General features: G+C 38.7%; 1 protein-coding gene and 9 non-coding genes across 10 annotated transcripts in view; 5 read left to right on the forward strand and 5 right to left on the reverse strand.

The window, feature by feature from the left end:
* Nucleotides 1-2,200: 2,200 nt before the first annotated feature.
* LOC118492584 lies at nucleotides 2,201-2,303 on the reverse strand. The gene has a single exon (XR_004894591.1). It is a non-coding gene; the product is annotated as a U6 spliceosomal RNA (small nuclear RNA).
* A 1,139-nt stretch (nucleotides 2,304-3,442) lies between these two features.
* LOC118479436 lies at nucleotides 3,443-3,562 on the forward strand. The gene has a single exon (XR_004859571.1). It is a non-coding gene; the product is annotated as a U5 spliceosomal RNA (small nuclear RNA).
* A 239-nt stretch (nucleotides 3,563-3,801) lies between these two features.
* The window catches only part of LOC110943825, a 29,904-nt gene continuing 15,432 nt past the window's right edge, over nucleotides 3,802-18,273 (reverse strand). The window contains exons 6-11 of the mRNA XM_022185557.2: nucleotides 18,062-18,217; nucleotides 17,427-17,583; nucleotides 17,211-17,321; nucleotides 15,043-15,154; nucleotides 4,445-4,625; nucleotides 3,802-3,966 (exon numbers count right to left, since the gene is read on the reverse strand). Of these exons, the coding sequence (XP_022041249.2) occupies nucleotides 3,802-3,966; nucleotides 4,445-4,625; nucleotides 15,043-15,154; nucleotides 17,211-17,321; nucleotides 17,427-17,583; nucleotides 18,062-18,217 (882 nt within the window). The remainder of the gene's footprint in view (nucleotides 3,967-4,444; nucleotides 4,626-15,042; nucleotides 15,155-17,210; nucleotides 17,322-17,426; nucleotides 17,584-18,061; nucleotides 18,218-18,273) is intronic.
* On the forward strand, nucleotides 6,111-6,231 carry LOC118479444. The gene has a single exon (XR_004859579.1). It is a non-coding gene; the product is annotated as a U5 spliceosomal RNA (small nuclear RNA).
* On the forward strand, nucleotides 9,658-9,778 carry LOC118492725. The gene has a single exon (XR_004894727.1). It is a non-coding gene; the product is annotated as a U5 spliceosomal RNA (small nuclear RNA).
* Nucleotides 10,772-10,874, reverse strand: LOC118492585. The gene has a single exon (XR_004894592.1). It is a non-coding gene; the product is annotated as a U6 spliceosomal RNA (small nuclear RNA).
* LOC118492703 lies at nucleotides 11,734-11,852 on the forward strand. The gene has a single exon (XR_004894705.1). It is a non-coding gene; the product is annotated as a U5 spliceosomal RNA (small nuclear RNA).
* On the reverse strand, nucleotides 12,526-12,628 carry LOC118492586. The gene has a single exon (XR_004894593.1). It is a non-coding gene; the product is annotated as a U6 spliceosomal RNA (small nuclear RNA).
* Nucleotides 15,818-15,920, reverse strand: LOC118492587. Its single transcript, XR_004894594.1, has one exon. It is a non-coding gene; the product is annotated as a U6 spliceosomal RNA (small nuclear RNA).
* Nucleotides 17,060-17,179, forward strand: LOC118479442. Its single transcript, XR_004859577.1, has one exon. It is a non-coding gene; the product is annotated as a U5 spliceosomal RNA (small nuclear RNA).

Consider the following 18,273-nt stretch of genomic DNA (forward strand, 5'->3'; position numbering starts at 1 on the left):
TGAGAAGAAAAGATTTTGGGAACAACAATTAGGAGAGTGCAATCATCTGAAACTATTAAAGGGGCCTGGAGGCTTGAAAACTGGCGAAAATATGTATCAAAAGTTCGTCTCACGTCGGTAGAATAGAGAAGTTATACATATGAAATGCACTATGCAAGGCAAGCAGGTGTGATGTTTGAAAGGCACGCAGTGAATACAAAGCGAACTATTCTTTCGCCTTTTACTATCGAATACTGATCGGAGTGTCGCGCTCCAGTCAAAGATAAGATTTATAAACCCTAATTACCATTAACGATAGCTAGTGGTAGTAAGGGGTCGAACCACGAATAGTATGTGGTTTGCGAATGGACTTGAATGAATTTAAACAGATGTCATAACTTACGAAGCTTGCTATAATATTTTTATGGTTTTTGTTTGTTGAAAAGATGTTGAACAAAATTAACTAAATTGATTGGATTGATTATCTACTAAGAATTAGCAAATGCAAGAAATGTAATTGATTGTTTAAACAAGATAAAGAAAACAAGGCTCACACCCGGTTCGGCAATTGCAATCCTAGAGTTCTTACACGTTTTAAATTCGATTCACTTGAATATGCTATTAATGGATTTCTATCACGAAGTTTAGGTGCCAATTGCTATCGACGCATATCACGGACCACAATGCACTTCGTTACTTCAGACAAGTAAAACCTTTTGAATGACAAGGCATAATTGCACAAAGTTGTTTCGCAAAGTCAAATTTCATAACTCACTCGACAATTCGCAAATATAGTTCAAATGCAAGACAATTATCAATCAATTCACATACACTTCAAGTTGTCACAAAATCAAACTAAAAACATTGTTCAAACCCTAGACTTACAATAACCTACACCGGGGTGAAACCTTCGAGAATTTAGCCGCGCATGATCGAAAGAACTTGATCACCGGATGATGAGAACTTGAACATTGTTGTCTTGAAGCTTGGACATGGAGAATGATGATGATGAGGGTTGTGGTGAATGATGGTGATGAGAATGGATGGATGGGTTTAATGGTTAGGGTTTTGAATGGAGATGATGATGAATTCAATGGTTCTTCCATTAAATCGGATGATGGATGGTGATGGAGATTGAAGATGGTGATGTATATGGCTCTAAGAAATCAATTCAAACTCCAAACTATGTGTAACTGTCGAATTAATTGTAAAATTTTGTTTTCATTCGTTCCAAAAAGCAAACAACCAGAAAATTCGCCATCCAATATTGGTGGTGAGCCGTCGCCGATGGCCAGTAGGCCCGTCGCGCTGACGGTGTGTGCAAATTTCAAAAACGGCCGACGACCATATCCCCTGTCTCTACGGCACTTTCAAGCTACGGAGAACCTCAGACGGCGTCGCGGACGACCCAGGAGGGCGTCGGGGACGGTATGTGTAGACCACAACCTCTGTTTTACACGTTCCTTGCTTCCGGTTGACCTGTTGCACATCCCGGTGGTTCGTTTTTCATCCCGGTGACCTGTAAAGCTCCCGAAAAGCTCCTTTAACTCCGCTAGACCTGCAATATACATATCTAATCAAAAGTAGGCTAATCGAAATTAAAACTTGTGTAAAAGCATCAAATTAAGCCATTATGATCACCGGTTTTCGACCACGTATCACATCCCCACACTTATCTTTTGCTTGCCCTCAAGCAAATATGTTTTTCACATTCACATGGGTCGAACAAAGAACACACTCCCCATTCCCGAGACGAAGGTTAAGGTCAATTGTCATGTACAAGTTCAAATTCTGTACACTTTTCAACATATTTAACGGTAAAGTGAATATCCACATATAAAATGGTTATCAAAGATTAACCCGCCCGTGAAACCGACAAATCATGCATATCCCTCACAATGTTCTCTCCACTCGGTTTAAAATTGGCTAATAGTTGATGGATTAGCACTTTTGAAATAATTACTCAAACCGATTAGAACATGTACCTGCATAGGCTTGCAACTCAATCATTCTCCACCACTGATCACGAATACTAAACACAAGACAAAAGGTCTTTGTAAGGGTTGTAACGGGGCTAGGCTAAGGGTAGGAATTAGAATCATGATTTGAGAAAAACTGGCCTAGTTCATAAGGATAGCTTCACAAACTCTATACACAGTTTAAATTTTACAGATTAATAATAATCTAATGCCCCGATTCGAGTTTAATCAGAATGGTCTAAAAAAATTTGGACCATTTCTCGATTTGTGCGTGTCATCCTTGCGCAGGGGCCATGCTAATCTTCTCTGTATCGTTCCAATTTTATCGGATGTCCCCGAAGGGACAATGACCGTCACCCACCGGTGTCATATAAACCAGCGACAACTTAAGCTATGAGCCGATGTGGGACTAACTGAATCCACAGGATGTGTCATATGAGCTTGATTCACTCTGTTTTTAATCTAAGTACATGTATAAGAAAGTGTTGTTCAAACAGATACTTGCAACCAGAGTTACAGATTGATTAAAAAATGTTTAAACAGATACTTGAAACAAGCAATAGATGATAGATGGAGAGTATCTTTTTGAGATAAAGGGGAAGAATGATTAATGATGAAAACCACTTGTCCTGCAAGATTGTCCTTGGTAAATTTATGTAAATTTATATTATTGGTGCTTGGTTCCATATTACTCCCGCTTGCGGTGTGCGCATATTATGTATATATGTGTGGGCGCTCGGAGGCAAAAGTGAAATTGCACTAATTTTAACGTTATTTTACTAATTTTGTGAAAATAACGTTAAAGCGATGGGCGGTTAATCATGTGGTGGTGTTGATAGTAGAAAGACATGGGGATACATGCACTAATCGCCCTTTGTCCCAGTTGCCGAGTGTCATGTGTCTTATTTCCAAGGCTTGATGCAAAGCTACTATCGAGCCGGGGGTCTCACTGGAAGCAACCTCTCTTTTCCTACGTGGGTAGAGGTAAGGCTGTCTACATCTTACCCTCCTCAGACCCTACCTTAGCTTTGCTATTGGTAAGATTTACCGAGTATGATGATGATAATGTACTTGGTTCCATGTATTATCAAACACATGTTTTTGGTTTGGTGTCTCTTTGTTTATTGAACACAAAGCAATATTGTTTTAGATTTGTGTTTTCGTGATCTTAAACATGCATTTTGCTAGCTAACTGACTGCATCTCAGGATATCGTCCAATTATCATGGCATGGTTTCAATCAAAGGCAATGGAAAAAACTTCGGCAGTTGGGACTTAGTAGCCAGGCCACCAAACTTCAACAAAACTGGCAATTATTGAGAAGAAAAGATTTTGGGAACAACAGTTAGGAGGCTTGAAAACTAGGAGGCTTGAAAACTGGTAAAAATATGTATGAAAAGTTCGTCCCACATCTGCATAATAGAGAAGTCATATATATGAAATGCACTATTTAAGGCAAGCAAGTGCGATGTTTGAAAGGCATGCGGTCGCGCAGTGAATACAAAGCGAAGTATTCTTTCGCCTTTTACTAAAGAATACCGTGTATTCGCTGCATCAAAGTGGCATACACCTATTTTTGGAGAGACCCTTCAACAACTAAAGGGCCCCACCTCCTGTTTAGAACTGAAAAACATGCCCAGACGAATGTGTTTTGCTTTTGGATTCCATATGTCCATGGGATTATCTTCATAATCCGGACAAATGTAATCCCTAAGCTCCGTATCCTCTTGTGGGTCGTCATGTGGACCTAGAAACCGTCAACTGAGACAGGGTCAATTCAGTTTGTTGGTTGACTGCGGCCTCGTTGTCAGAAGAGCCGTCATCAGACGGGGGGCCTCTTCACTTTAGGAACAATCTTCGGTGCTGTAAACTTTTGAGTCATCAAAGCCGTCATTATTGTCGTCGCCAACTACAAATTGAGACGAAGAACCTACTGGGTTCTCAACAGAAGGCATGAAGTAGTGTTCTTGTGTTGTTTGCCCATCTCCTTCGTCATTATCATCGGATAACTGGGTTTCAACAACATTACGTTGTGTAATGCCATGCAGAAGATTTATAAAACTCATATGATGGACGGGATTAACCACCTCCCATTGAACATACATCTCGGCAACGAAGTTGCCTTATGAAACTCCGGCTAAAAAGTGCAGCATTTCAACGCCATCTTCATTGAAAATTTTTGTTGTCTGAGATGTGCCTTGATATGTGTACCCTAGTAACAATGAAAGGCTAACCGATTCTTTCTGAAGTTGAACATGATTACAGATTGAATCAACCAACTCGTGATAAGACATTTTATGTCGCATAATGAATGAGGTTGTAAGCATGGATTCGTCATACTAAACAACCCCGTTTACAAATGAAAATACACCATCCCAGTAAAGTCTTACGAGGTATGGCCGAAAAGAATCCATGAAGGCTCAACAATCAACAACCATAGAACACACAATATAGGATCTAATCAACACGTTTTCATCTCCAAGTTACATGCGGTAAACTTGCGGCAAAAACTTTGTTGACTAGAAGACTCAATAGCAGCCGTTGAGTAGGAGACTCCGTAGCAGCAGTTGAGTCATTATTATTGTACACCATACGTGAGAAGGTGGTGGCAGAGAACGATTGTTCTCCTCCACGGACGGTTTTCTCAATAGGTATACAAACTTTGAAACTGAGAAAAACATCATATTGAAACAAGTCCCGTTTAATCTTCGAGGCTACATTGCTTTAATTGTGATATCTGAAAACTCGAACCCGGAACAGGTTTTTTTTCCGAACATAGCATTAACACATCAATTGCAGGAAAAACATCATATTTTAAATCAATGTTTTATTTCTTGTATAACAACATTATATAACCGGGAACATAATTCAAATAACAAAGTTGTTTAAGTTTGCTAAATCAAACAACAAACTTCTTAAAGTTATATAATTCAAACATCAAACTTGTTTAAGTTTTCTACATCAAACAGCAAACTTGTTTAAGTTTGCTTTATGAAACAACGAACTTGTAATACTTTCCCAAATCAAACAACGGATTACTTTATGTTCTTTAAATAAAACAACAAACTTCTTTAAGTTTGCTTAATGAAAAAGAGAATTTGTTTAAGTTTGCAGCATGAAACAGTGAACTTCTTTAAGTTTGCAGAAATAAACAACGAACTTCTTCTAGTTTTACACTTCCCTTCAGCGAACATTATACATGGCAGACCTTTTTCAAAATTTGTCAGCACTTTTTCAGAAAGTTTGTAGAAGTTTGCCGTTTCAAAAAGCGAACTACCTAGATGTGCAAACATTTTTCAAGCCCACCTAAAGACACTCTTTCCTTGTTCAAAGCCCCTACTTTTGCAAAAAAATTCTACTTGCAACTAGAGTTACAGATTGAAGATGAAACAAGCCCAAATGATCAAGGCCAAATGATCATAAGTGGAGAGTATCTCTTATGACTAGCCCAAATGATCGAGGCCCAGTTCAAGACTAAAGAAGAAGCCCACTATGCTCACTGATTACATGATGAACAAACCATGAGGTGGGGCCATGAGTATGAGGAAATAAAGGGGAACAAAGAATCTGTAATTAGGTTATGGAAAATGATTAATGATGAGTACCACTTTATTTTGGTATATATTTGTTGTTTTATATGTTATTGTTTCTATTAAATTACAAAAAAATAGAAAAATCATGTAAGTAGAGAAAAAAGTAGCGATAGTGTTTTAAGTAACGTTGTTACATCACATATACTAGCGGTTTCATATGTTATATTAGAACGCGGGGTGCGGGGCGTGGGTTGGGGCGGCGGATGCCAAAAACGTTGTCTAGACCACACCGGGCTAGCGTTGGCCATGGCGTTGCCCCACTGGCGTGGGGATTGAGCCTGGCGTGGGGCTGTGTGACTTGGCTGGCTTTGCTTGGCTGGTTCGATGTAGCCATTGGACTCAGTTGCCAGGCCACATCAAAAGTGGCAGTTATTGAGCAGAAAAGATTTTAGGAAGAATAGTTAGGAGAGTGCATGATATGAAACCAATAAAAAGGCAAGGAGGCTTGAAAAGTGGGAAAGTTTAGAATTTGGTGTTTGTCCCACTTCAGCACAATAGAGAAGTCATATATATGAAATCCAGTATTTTAGGCAAGCAGGTGCGATGTTTGAAAGGCACGCAGCCACGCAGTGAATACAAAGCGAACTATTCTTTCGCCTTTTACTAAAGAATACGTGTATTCGCTGCACTAAAGTGGCATATGCCTATTTTTGAAGAGACCATTTTCTTAACTGAAGGGCTCCACACCTCCTGTTTAGATTTGAAAAACATGCCCAGACAAATGTGTTTTGCTTTTGGATTCCATACGTCCATGGGATTATCTTCATAATCCGGACACATGTAATCCCTAAGCTCCTTATCCTCTTGTGGTTAGTTATGTGAACCTAGAAAGATAGACCTGGAAAGTGTCGGCTGAGACATGGTCAATTTAGTTTGTTGGTCGACTGCGGCCTCGTCGTCAGGAGAGCCGACGTCAGATGGGGGGCCTCTTCACTTTCGAAACTGTCTTCAATGTTGTAAACTTCTGAGTCATCAAAGCCGTCATTATTGTCGTCGCCAACTACAAATTGAGACGAAGAACCTAGTAGGTTCTAATAGAAGGCATAAAGTGGTGTTCTTGTGTTGTTTGCCCATCTCCTTTGTCATTATCATCGGAACTGGGTTTCAACAACATTACGTTGTGTAATGCCATGCAGAAGATTTGTAAAACTTATATGATGGACGGGATTAACTACCTCCCATTGAGTTTACATCTCGGCAACGAAGTTGCATTCTGAAACTCCGGCTAAAAAGTGCGGCATTTGAACGCCATCTTCATTTAAAATTTTTGTTGTCTGAGATGTGCCTTGATATGTGTACCCTAGTAACAATCAAAGGCTAACCGATTCTTTCTGGAGTTGAACATGATTACATATTGAATCAATCAATTCGTGATAAGACATTTTATGCGCATAATGAATGAGGTTGCTAGCATGGATTGGTCATACTAAACAACCCCGTTTACAAATGAAAATGCACCTTCCCAGTAAAGTCTTGCGAGGTATGGCCGAAAAGAATCCATGAAGTAACAAAGGGAAATGGTTAGGATGACTTGTTGAATATTGGTGTGGTGTGGGTTGACACCCTAATCCTATGGGTATTTATAATGGTGAGGACCCAGAGATTTGGTGGAGCTCACCATCATGTGGGTTGAAAAATACAAATATTAATTATGAAACTTAAATAAAGTAGTAGCTAATTATAATATTATAGAAACTTAAATAAAGTAGTAGCTAATTATATGGCTTATGGGGGATGTGGGTGCAGCGACGCACCCAGAAATTTTCTTACGAAATTTTCTTATAGCATCTATAATTGCTTCTCGTTTAAGTGGATAAATTACGTATATGTGTTCAATTAGTCGAAATTATGTATTCGACTTTGTTTTAAGTATTGGTGGCAATCTGTTAAGTTGACGCGCTTAGAGTACGGACCAAAACACAATCCATGTAGTCACAAATATTTTATTTCATAGGTTTAAAGAATATGTTTATTTTTACCTTAATTTAAACTTGAATAATATATTAACTGAATACTTATTATATTTAATCATGCCACTGTTGTTTTTGTTTATTATATTTTAACGGGTGTTTGTTTAAGTTTAAAATGAATGCATCCGGTTAGTTTTTTTTTTTGAAAGTCAAACCAAACTCTTTGTTTCACCAATACTGTCTGCAACTTACAGAGTGCATTACACACCAAGAGCACCATTGACAAGAAAACAACATACAATATAACTAAAAAAACATTACTATAGGATCTACATAAGGTATACATCAAAAGTATACTTTTTTTTACCTTTAATAGTGAATTGTTACATGAAAAAAATACAACACGTTATATTTTGGTAGATGCGGTAAACTTGAGTCAGAGACCACGTGAAGGCTCAACAATCAACAACCATAGAACACACAATATAGGATTTAATCAACACGTTTTCATCTCCAAGTTACATGCGGTAAACTTGCGGCAAAAACTTTGTTGACTAGAAGACTCAATAGCAGCTGTTGAGTAAGAGACTCCATAGCAGCAGCTGAGTCATTATTATTGTACACCATACGTGAGACGGTGGTGGCAGAGAACGATTGTTCTCCTCCACGGACGGTTTTCTCAATAGGTATACAAACTTTGAAACTGAGAAAAACATCATATTGAAACAAGTCCCGCTTCGAGGCTACATTGCTTTAATTGTGATATTTGAAAACTCGAACCCGAAACAGGTTTTTTCCCGAACATAGCATTAACACATCAATTGGAGGAAAAACATCATATTTTAAATCAATGTTTTATTTCTTGTATAACAACATTATATAACCGGGAACATAATTCAAACAACAAAGTTGTTTAAGTTTGCAAAATCAAACAACAAACTTCTTAAAGTTATATAATTCAAACAACAAACTTGTTTAAGTTTGCTACATCAAACAATAAACTTGTTTAAGTTTGCTTTATGAAACAACGAACTTGTATTACTTTCCCAAATCAAACAACGAATTACTTTATGTTCTTTAAATAAAACAACAAACTTCTTTAAGTTTTCTTAATGAAACAGCGAGCTTCTTTATATTCACTATATGAAACAAAGATTTTTTTTAAGCTTGCAGCATGAAACAGCTAACTTCTTTAAGTTTGCAGCATGAAACAACGAACTTCTTCTAGTTTTACACTTTCATTCGGCGAACATTATACATGGCAGACCTTTTTAAAAATTTGTCAGCACTTTTTCAGAAATTTTGTAGAACTACCTAGATGTGAAAACATTTTTCAAGCCCACCTAAAGACACTCTTTCCTTGTTCAAAGCCCCTACTTTTGCAAAAAAAATTATACTTGCAACTAGAGTTACATATTGAAGATGAAACAAGCCCAAATGATCAAGGCCAAATGATCATAAATGGAGAGTATCTGTTATGACTAGCCCAAATGATCAAGGCCCAGTTCAAGACTAAAGAAGAAGCCCAGTAAGCTAACTGATTACGTGATGAACAAACCATGAGGTGGGGTCCATGAGTATGAGGAAATATAGGGGAACAAATAATCTGTAATTAGGTTATGGAAAATGATTAACGATGAGTACCACCTTATTTTGGTATATATTTATTGTTTTATATATTATTGTTTCTATTAAATTACAAAAAATTAGAAAAATCATGTAAGCAGAGACAATAAGTAGGGATAGTGTTTTAAGTAATGTTGTTACATCACATATACTAGTGGTTTCATAAGTTATATTAGAACGCGGGGTGTGGGGCGTGGGTTGGGGCGGCGGAATGCCAAAAACGCAGTCTAGAACGCACCAGGCTAGCGTTGGCCATGGCGTTGCCCCGCTGGCGTGGGGATTGAGCCTGGCGGGGGGCAGTGTGACTTGGCTGGCTTTGCTTGGCTGATTTGATGTAGCCATTGGACTCAGTTGGCAGGCGACATCAAAAGTGGCAGTTATCGAGCAGAAAAGATTTTAGGAACAACAGTTAGGAGAGTGCATGATATGAAGAAACCAATAAAAAGGCACGGAGGCTTGAAAAGTGGGAAAGTTTAGTATTTGGTGTTTGTCCCACATCGGCACAATAGAGAAGTCATATATATGAAATCCGGTATTTAAGGCAAGCAGGTGCGATGTTTAAAAGGCACGCAGCCATTGCAGTGAATACAAAGCGAACTATTCTTTCGCCTTTTACTAAAGAATACCGTGTATTCGCTGCACTAAGGTGGCATACGCCTATTTTTGGAGAGACCCTTCTTAACTGAAGGGATCCAGACAATGATTTTAGTGCAATTTTAGCTATATCTTCACATAGTTTATTCTGATGCTAAAACTACAGTCGATCTCAATGTCAAACCTACTCTTATGTAGGTTTATCAAAATTATAAAATCTTCAAGCTCATGAACCAAACAACCAGTGTACAAATGTGGTTTGTTAGGCCAAAACTGGTTCGGGTGGAAACAGGTTAGAGTTTGGTCAACAAAAGGATCAGTTGGAGCCGGGTTCTGACCAAGCTGGGTCGGATTGGAACTGGTTTTTCTAAGCGAAAGGATCGGTTTTGACCTGTTTGAAAGCGAGTATTAAATGGTTTGGGTTGGGTTTGACCAGGTTCAAACCGAGCGTCAAAGTTTAGGGATACATCCCGAATTCAACTCCGTGTGTTGGTTTTGTTTCAAACTAGTTCTAAAACCGGGGTCTTTTTATGCGCACCTCTATCACCAGGCAGCATAACATAAACTTATAAGCACATTCAAGATATTATTATCTGATATTATGGGCTCTTAGCATATCACCGCCAGCCAAGTGGCAGAAACAATACTCAATCTTGATAGCCAAACGGCCCAAACCGACACGACTTATCGGTCTGGGTTTTATGAGACTCAAGAACCAAATTATATGAAACACTTTTGACATTTTGGTTACTGGAGCGGACGCATTTGACTGTCTTCTCGTTATGGTGGACCAACTACTAGTGAAGCAGCCACAATCTTATTTTAAGGAGGTATTCATCAAAACTTTAATCTTTTAAAGCTTTGTAGTATAAGTAACTAAGGGTGTTTAGTCTGGAATTCAAGCAGTTATCATAGCAATCACTTTTAACAATAAATAAATCATTCTAAGCATCATAATCTGTTACATAAGCAAAAATAATTTGGCCAGATCCATTACTTGCAATATAGTTGACAGAATGGCGTCACACTAATAAACCATGACATTTTGATTACAGGGTGTTCATCAAATTTCCAATTGAAAATATTCAAAAAAAAATTTGGACCATTTCTCGATTTGTGCGTGTCATCCTTGCGCAGGGGCCATGCTAATCTTCTCTGTATCGTTCCAATTTTATCGGATGTCCCCGAAGGGACAACATTCATCACCCACCTCAGCCATGTAAACCAGCCACAACTTCATCTCTGATCCGATGTGGGACTAACTGAATCCACAGGATGTGTCGTATTCACCCTGTTATTAATCAATCTGCATGTGTAAGAAAGTGTTTAAACAGATACTTGCAACCAGAGTTACAGATTGAAGATGAAACAAGCCCTAGATCATAGATGGCCGGAGAGTATCTTTTTGAGATAAAAGCAACGAAAACAGCCGCCTATCTTCTCTTGTATCCATCATCCTTGAAAGCAAAGGTTCGATCCAACAACTGGAAAATCAGACGAGGCTGTTGCAACAACCATTACAAAGGTTTGTTTGTTATTTATTTATCATTCTGTATATTTTATAGTTTTGAATCCAAACAACAGGTGGGATACAAAAGTTGTCAACTTTTGTAATTACAAGATTTCTTTTCTTTATTAACAAAACAGTTGGTCTGGGCATGTGGACTCGTCAATAACTGAATCTTTTATGAGCTTGTGTCTGCACAAATAAAGGAATCAACAACTGACCAACAATTTTAAAAATTCGACATGTGGCTGGAAATCAAACATTTCAAAACCGAAACACCAAATACTAGAGTGAGTTATCTGAAATTCAACCAACTGCATCTCTTCTCTGATACCCCCCGGTATTGGCAAAAGTTCTGCAACTGGTAGTTGTTGAGTAGAAAAGAATTTGGGAACAACAATTAGGAGAGGAGAGTGAAACCAGTAGAGGAGGCTTGAAAAGTGGCAAAAAAAGCATCTAGTGCTTGTCCCACATCGGTTGGCTAGAGAAGTTATAGGAGTGAAACCTACTATTTAAGACAAGCAGGTAGGATGTTGAAATCCACGCAGCCATGCAGTGAGCACATAGCGAACTATTCTTTCGCCTTTTACTAAAGAATACCGTGTGCTCGCTGCTCAAAGTGGCATACCCCTATTTTTGGAGAGTCCCTTCTTTTACTGAAGGGCTCCAACCAATGTTTATAGTTAACGTTCTTTTGTTTAATTAATAGTTTTGAAACCATATGAAATACTACTATAAAGACTTGAATTCATAAAACATAATGTGAATATCCGGTGCATTGAGAAAGCAATAGGTGCGAAGGGTGAAAAATGAACGTATACATGTAATATCAATAACCCAATGTTGAGCAACCAAACCGACACAACTTATTGTTTTGGGTTTTATGAGAACCAAATTTTGACATTTTGGTCAACACATGACATTTGTTACTGGAGGCATTTTATTGGCTTTTGGTTGACAATCTTCTTGTTACGGTGAACAAAATGACCAACTACCAGAGAAGCAGCCATGATCTTATTCTAAGGAGGTACTCATCAAAACTTCAATCTTCTAAGTTGTAAAGCTATATATGTAGAATCTATGTGTTTCAGTTCGTAGTTTATGATTGGGGTGTTTTAGTATAAGTGAATTAGGGAGTTCAGTGTGGAATTCAACCAGTTATCATCACTTTGAGCACAGGTAAGAGAGACTTAAGCATCGATTTTACTACTTTGATGGTCAAAAAGGATCATGATTTGAGAAAAACTGGCCTAGTTCATAAACTCTATACACAGTTTAAATTTTACAGATTAATAATAATCAAATGCCCCAATTCGAGTTTAATCAGAATGGTCTAAAAAAAATTTGGACCATTTCTCGATTTGTGCGTGTCATCCTTGCGCAGGGGCCATGCTAATCTTCTCTGTATCGTTCCAATTTTATCGGATGTCCCCGAAGGGACAATGACCGTCACCCACCGGTGTCATATAAACCAGCGACAACTTCAGCTATGAGCCGATGTGGGACTAACTGAATCCACAGGATGTGTCATATGAGCTTGATTCACTCTGTTTTTAATCTAAGTGCATGTATAAGAAAGTGTTGTTCAAACAGATACTTGCAACCAGAGTTACAGATTGATTAAAAAAATGTTTAAACAGATACTTGAAACAAGCAATAGATGATAGATGGAGAGTATCTTTTCGAGATAAAGGGGAAGAATGATCAATGATGAAAACCACTGTATTTGTCCTGCAAGATTGTCCTTGGTAAATTTCTGTAAATTTATATTATTGGTGCTTGGTTCCATATTACTCCCGCTTGCGGTGTGCAGATATATAATGTATATATGTGTGGGCGCTCGGGGGGCAAAAATGAAATTGCACTAATTTCGTGAAAAATAACGTTAAACCGGTGGACGGTTAATCATGTGGTGGTGTTGATAGTCGAAAGACATGGGGATACATGAACTAATTGCCCTTTGTCCCAGTTGCCGAGTGTCATGTGTCTTATGTCCAAGGCTTGATGCAAAGCTACTATCGAGCCGGGGGTCTCACTGGAAGCAACCTCTCTTTTCCTACGTGGGTAGAGGTAAGGCTGTCTGCATCTTACCCTCCTCAGACCCTACCTTAGCTTTGCTATTGGTAAGATTTACCGAGTATGATAATGATGTTGATGATGATTCTGTACTTGGTTCCATGTATTATCAAACACATGTTTTGGTTTGGTGTCTCTTTATTTATTGAACACAAAGCAATAATATTGTTTTAGATTTGTTTTTTCGGGATCTTAAACATGTATTTTGCTAGCTAACGGACTGCATCTCAGCATATCGTCCAATTATCATGTTATGGTTTCAATCAAACCTTAATTGATACCCTGGCAATGGAAAAAACTTGGGCAGTCGGGACTCAATTGCCAGGCCACCAAACTTCAACAAAACTTGCAATTATTGAGAAGAAAAGATTTTGGGAACAACAATTAGGAGAGTGCAATCATCTGAAACTATTAAAGGGGCCTGGAGGCTTGAAAACTGGCGAAAATATGTATCAAAAGTTCGTCTCACGTCGGTAGAATAGAGAAGTTATACATATGAAATGCACTATGCAAGGCAAGCAGGTGTGATGTTTGAAAGGCACGCAGTGAATACAAAGCGAACTATTCTTTCGCCTTTTACTATCGAATACTGATCGGAGTGTCGCGCTCCAGTCAAAGATAAGATTTATAAACCCTAATTACCATTAACGATAGCTAGTGGTAGTAAGGGGTCGAACCACGAATAGTATGTGGTTTGCGAATGGACTTGAATGAATTTAAACAGATGTCATAACTTACGAAGCTTGCTATAATATTTTTATGGTTTTTGTTTGTTGAAAAGATGTTGAACAAAATTAACTAAATTGATTGGATTGATTATCTACTAAGAATTAGCAAATGCAAGAAATGTAATTGATTGTTTAAACAAGATAAAGAAAACAAGGCTCACACCCGGTTCGGCAATTGCAATCCTAGAGTTCTTACACGTTTTAAATTCGATTCACTTGAATATGCTATTAATGGATTTCTATCACGAAGTTTAGGTGCCAATTGCTATCGACGCATATCACGGACCACAATGCACTTCGTTACTTCAGACAAGTAAAACCTTTTGAATGACAAGGCATAATTGCACAAAGTTGTTTCGCAAAGTCAAATTTCATAACTCACTCGACAATTCGCAAATATAGTTCAAATGCAAGACAATTATCAATCAATTCACATACACTTCAAGTTGTCACAAAATCAAACTAAAAACATTGTTCAAACCCTAGACTTACAATAACCTACACCGGGGTGAAACCTTCGAGAATTTAGCCGCGCATGATCGAAAGAACTTGATCACCGGATGATGAGAACTTGAACATTGTTGTCTTGAAGCTTGGACATGGAGAATGATGATGATGAGGGTTGTGGTGAATGATGGTGATGAGAATGGATGGATGGGTTTAATGGTTAGGGTTTTGAATGGAGATGATGATGAATTCAATGGTTCTTCCATTAAATCGGATGATGGATGGTGATGGAGATTGAAGATGGTGATGTATATGGCTCTAAGAAATCAATTCAAACTCCAAACTATGTGTAACTGTCGAATTAATTGTAAAATTTTGTTTTCATTCGTTCCAAAAAGCAAACAACCAGAAAATTCGCCATCCAATATTGGTGGTGAGCCGTCGCCGATGGCCAGTAGGCCCGTCGCTGACGGTGTGTGCAAATTTCAAAAACGGCCGACGACCATATCCCCTGTCTCTACGGCACTTTCAAGCTACGGAGAACCTCAGACGGCGTCGCGGACGACCCAGGAGGGCGTCGGGGACGGTATGTGTAGACCACAACCTCTGTTTTACACGTTCCTTGCTTCCGGTTGACCTGTTGCACATCCCGGTGGTTCGTTTTTCATCCCGGTGACCTGTAAAGCTCCCGAAAAGCTCCTTTAACTCCGCTAGACCTGCAATATACATATCTAATCAAAAGTAGGCTAATCGAAATTAAAACTTGTGTAAAAGCATCAAATTAAGCCATTATGATCACCGGTTTTCGACCACGTATCACATCCCCACACTTATCTTTTGCTTGCCCTCAAGCAAATATGTTTTTCACATTCACATGGGTCGAACAAAGAACACACTCCCCATTCCCGAGACGAAGGTTAAGGTCAATTGTCATGTACAAGTTCAAATTCTGTACACTTTTCAACATATTTAACGGTAAAGTGAATATCCACATATAAAATGGTTATCAAAGATTAACCCGCCCGTGAAACCGACAAATCATGCATATCCCTCACAATGTTCTCTCCACTCGGTTTAAAATTGGCTAATAGTTGATGGATTAGCACTTTTGAAATAATTACTCAAACCGATTAGAACATGTACCTGCATAGGCTTGCAACTCAATCATTCTCCACCACTGATCACGAATACTAAACACAAGACAAAAGGTCTTTGTAAGGGTTGTAACGGGGCTAGGCTAAGGGTAGGAATTAGAATCATGATTTGAGAAAAACTGGCCTAGTTCATAAGGATAGCTTCACAAACTCTATACACAGTTTAAATTTTACAGATTAATAATAATCTAATGCCCCGATTCGAGTTTAATCAGAATGGTCTAAAAAAATTTGGACCATTTCTCGATTTGTGCGTGTCATCCTTGCGCAGGGGCCATGCTAATCTTCTCTGTATCGTTCCAATTTTATCGGATGTCCCCGAAGGGACAATGACCGTCACCCACCGGTGTCATATAAACCAGCGACAACTTAAGCTATGAGCCGATGTGGGACTAACTGAATCCACAGGATGTGTCATATGAGCTTGATTCACTCTGTTTTTAATCTAAGTACATGTATAAGAAAGTGTTGTTCAAACAGATACTTGCAACCAGAGTTACAGATTGATTAAAAAATGTTTAAACAGATACTTGAAACAAGCAATAGATGATAGATGGAGAGTATCTTTTTGAGATAAAGGGGAAGAATGATTAATGATGAAAACCACTTGTCCTGCAAGATTGTCCTTGGTAAATTTATGTAAATTTATATTATTGGTGCTTGGTTCCATATTACTCCCGCTTGCGGTGTGCGCATATTATGTATATATGTGTGGGCGCTCGGAGGCAAAAGTGAAATTGCACTAATTTTAACGTTATTTTACTAATTTTGTGAAAATAACGTTAAAGCGATGGGCGGTTAATCATGTGGTGGTGTTGATAGTAGAAAGACATGGGGATACATGCACTAATCGCCCTTTGTCCCAGTTGCCGAGTGTCATGTGTCTTATTTCCAAGGCTTGATGCAAAGCTACTATCGAGCCGGGGGTCTCACTGGAAGCAACCTCTCTTTTCCTACGTGGGTAGAGGTAAGGCTGTCTACATCTTACCCTCCTCAGACCCTACCTTAGCTTTGCTATTGGTAAGATTTACCGAGTATGATGATGATAATGTACTTGGTTCCATGTATTATCAAACACATGTTTTTGGTTTGGTGTCTCTTTGTTTATTGAACACAAAGCAATATTGTTTTAGATTTGTGTTTTCGTGATCTTAAACATGCATTTTGCTAGCTAACTGACTGCATCTCAGGATATCGTCCAATTATCATGGCATGGTTTCAATCAAAGGCAATGGAAAAAACTTCGGCAGTTGGGACTTAGTAGCCAGGCCACCAAACTTCAACAAAACTGGCAATTATTGAGAAGAAAAGATTTTGGGAACAACAGTTAGGAGGCTTGAAAACTAGGAGGCTTGAAAACTGGTAAAAATATGTATGAAAAGTTCGTCCCACATCTGCATAATAGAGAAGTCATATATATGAAATGCACTATTTAAGGCAAGCAAGTGCGATGTTTGAAAGGCATGCGGTCGCGCAGTGAATACAAAGCGAAGTATTCTTTCGCCTTTTACTAAAGAATACCGTGTATTCGCTGCATCAAAGTGGCATACACCTATTTTTGGAGAGACCCTTCAACAACTAAAGGGCCCCACCTCCTGTTTAGAACTGAAAAACATGCCCAGACGAATGTGTTTTGCTTTTGGATTCCATATGTCCATGGGATTATCTTCATAATCCGGACAAATGTAATCCCTAAGCTCCGTATCCTCTTGTGGGTCGTCATGTGGACCTAGAAACCGTCAACTGAGACAGGGTCAATTCAGTTTGTTGGTTGACTGCGGCCTCGTTGTCAGAAGAGCCGTCATCAGACGGGGGGCCTCTTCACTTTAGGAACAATCTTCGGTGCTGTAAACTTTTGAGTCATCAAAGCCGTCATTATTGTCGTCGCCAACTACAAATTGAGACGAAGAACCTACTGGGTTCTCAACAGAAGGCATGAAGTAGTGTTCTTGTGTTGTTTGCCCATCTCCTTCGTCATTATCATCGGATAACTGGGTTTCAACAACATTACGTTGTGTAATGCCATGCAGAAGATTTATAAAACTCATATGATGGACGGGATTAACCACCTCCCATTGAACATACATCTCGGCAACGAAGTTGCCTTATGAAACTCCGGCTAAAAAGTGCAGCATTTCAACGCCATCTTCATTGAAAATTTTTGTTGTCTGAGATGTGCCTTGATATGTGTACCCTAGTAACAATGAAAGGCTAACCGATTCTTTCTGAAGTTGAACATGATTACAGATTGAATCAACCAACTCGTGATAAGACATTTTATGTCGCATAATGAATGAGGTTGTAAGCATGGATTCGTCATACTAAACAACCCCGTTTACAAATGAAAATACACCATCCCAGTAAAGTCTTACGAGGTATGGCCGAAAAGAATCCATGAAGGCTCAACAATCAACAACCATAGAACACACAATATAGGATCTAATCAACACGTTTTCATCTCCAAGTTACATGCGGTAAACTTGCGGCAAAAACTTTGTTGACTAGAAGACTCAATAGCAGCCGTTGAGTAGGAGACTCCGTAGCAGCAGTTGAGTCATTATTATTGTACACCATACGTGAGAAGGTGGTGGCAGAGAACGATTGTTCTCCTCCACGGACGGTTTTCTCAATAGGTATACAAACTTTGAAACTGAGAAAAACATCATATTGAAACAAGTCCC

Source organism: Helianthus annuus, chromosome 5 (genome assembly GCF_002127325.2).
Source record: "Helianthus annuus cultivar XRQ/B chromosome 5, HanXRQr2.0-SUNRISE, whole genome shotgun sequence".
In the NCBI taxonomy this organism is placed as follows: Eukaryota; Viridiplantae; Streptophyta; class Magnoliopsida; order Asterales; family Asteraceae; genus Helianthus; species Helianthus annuus.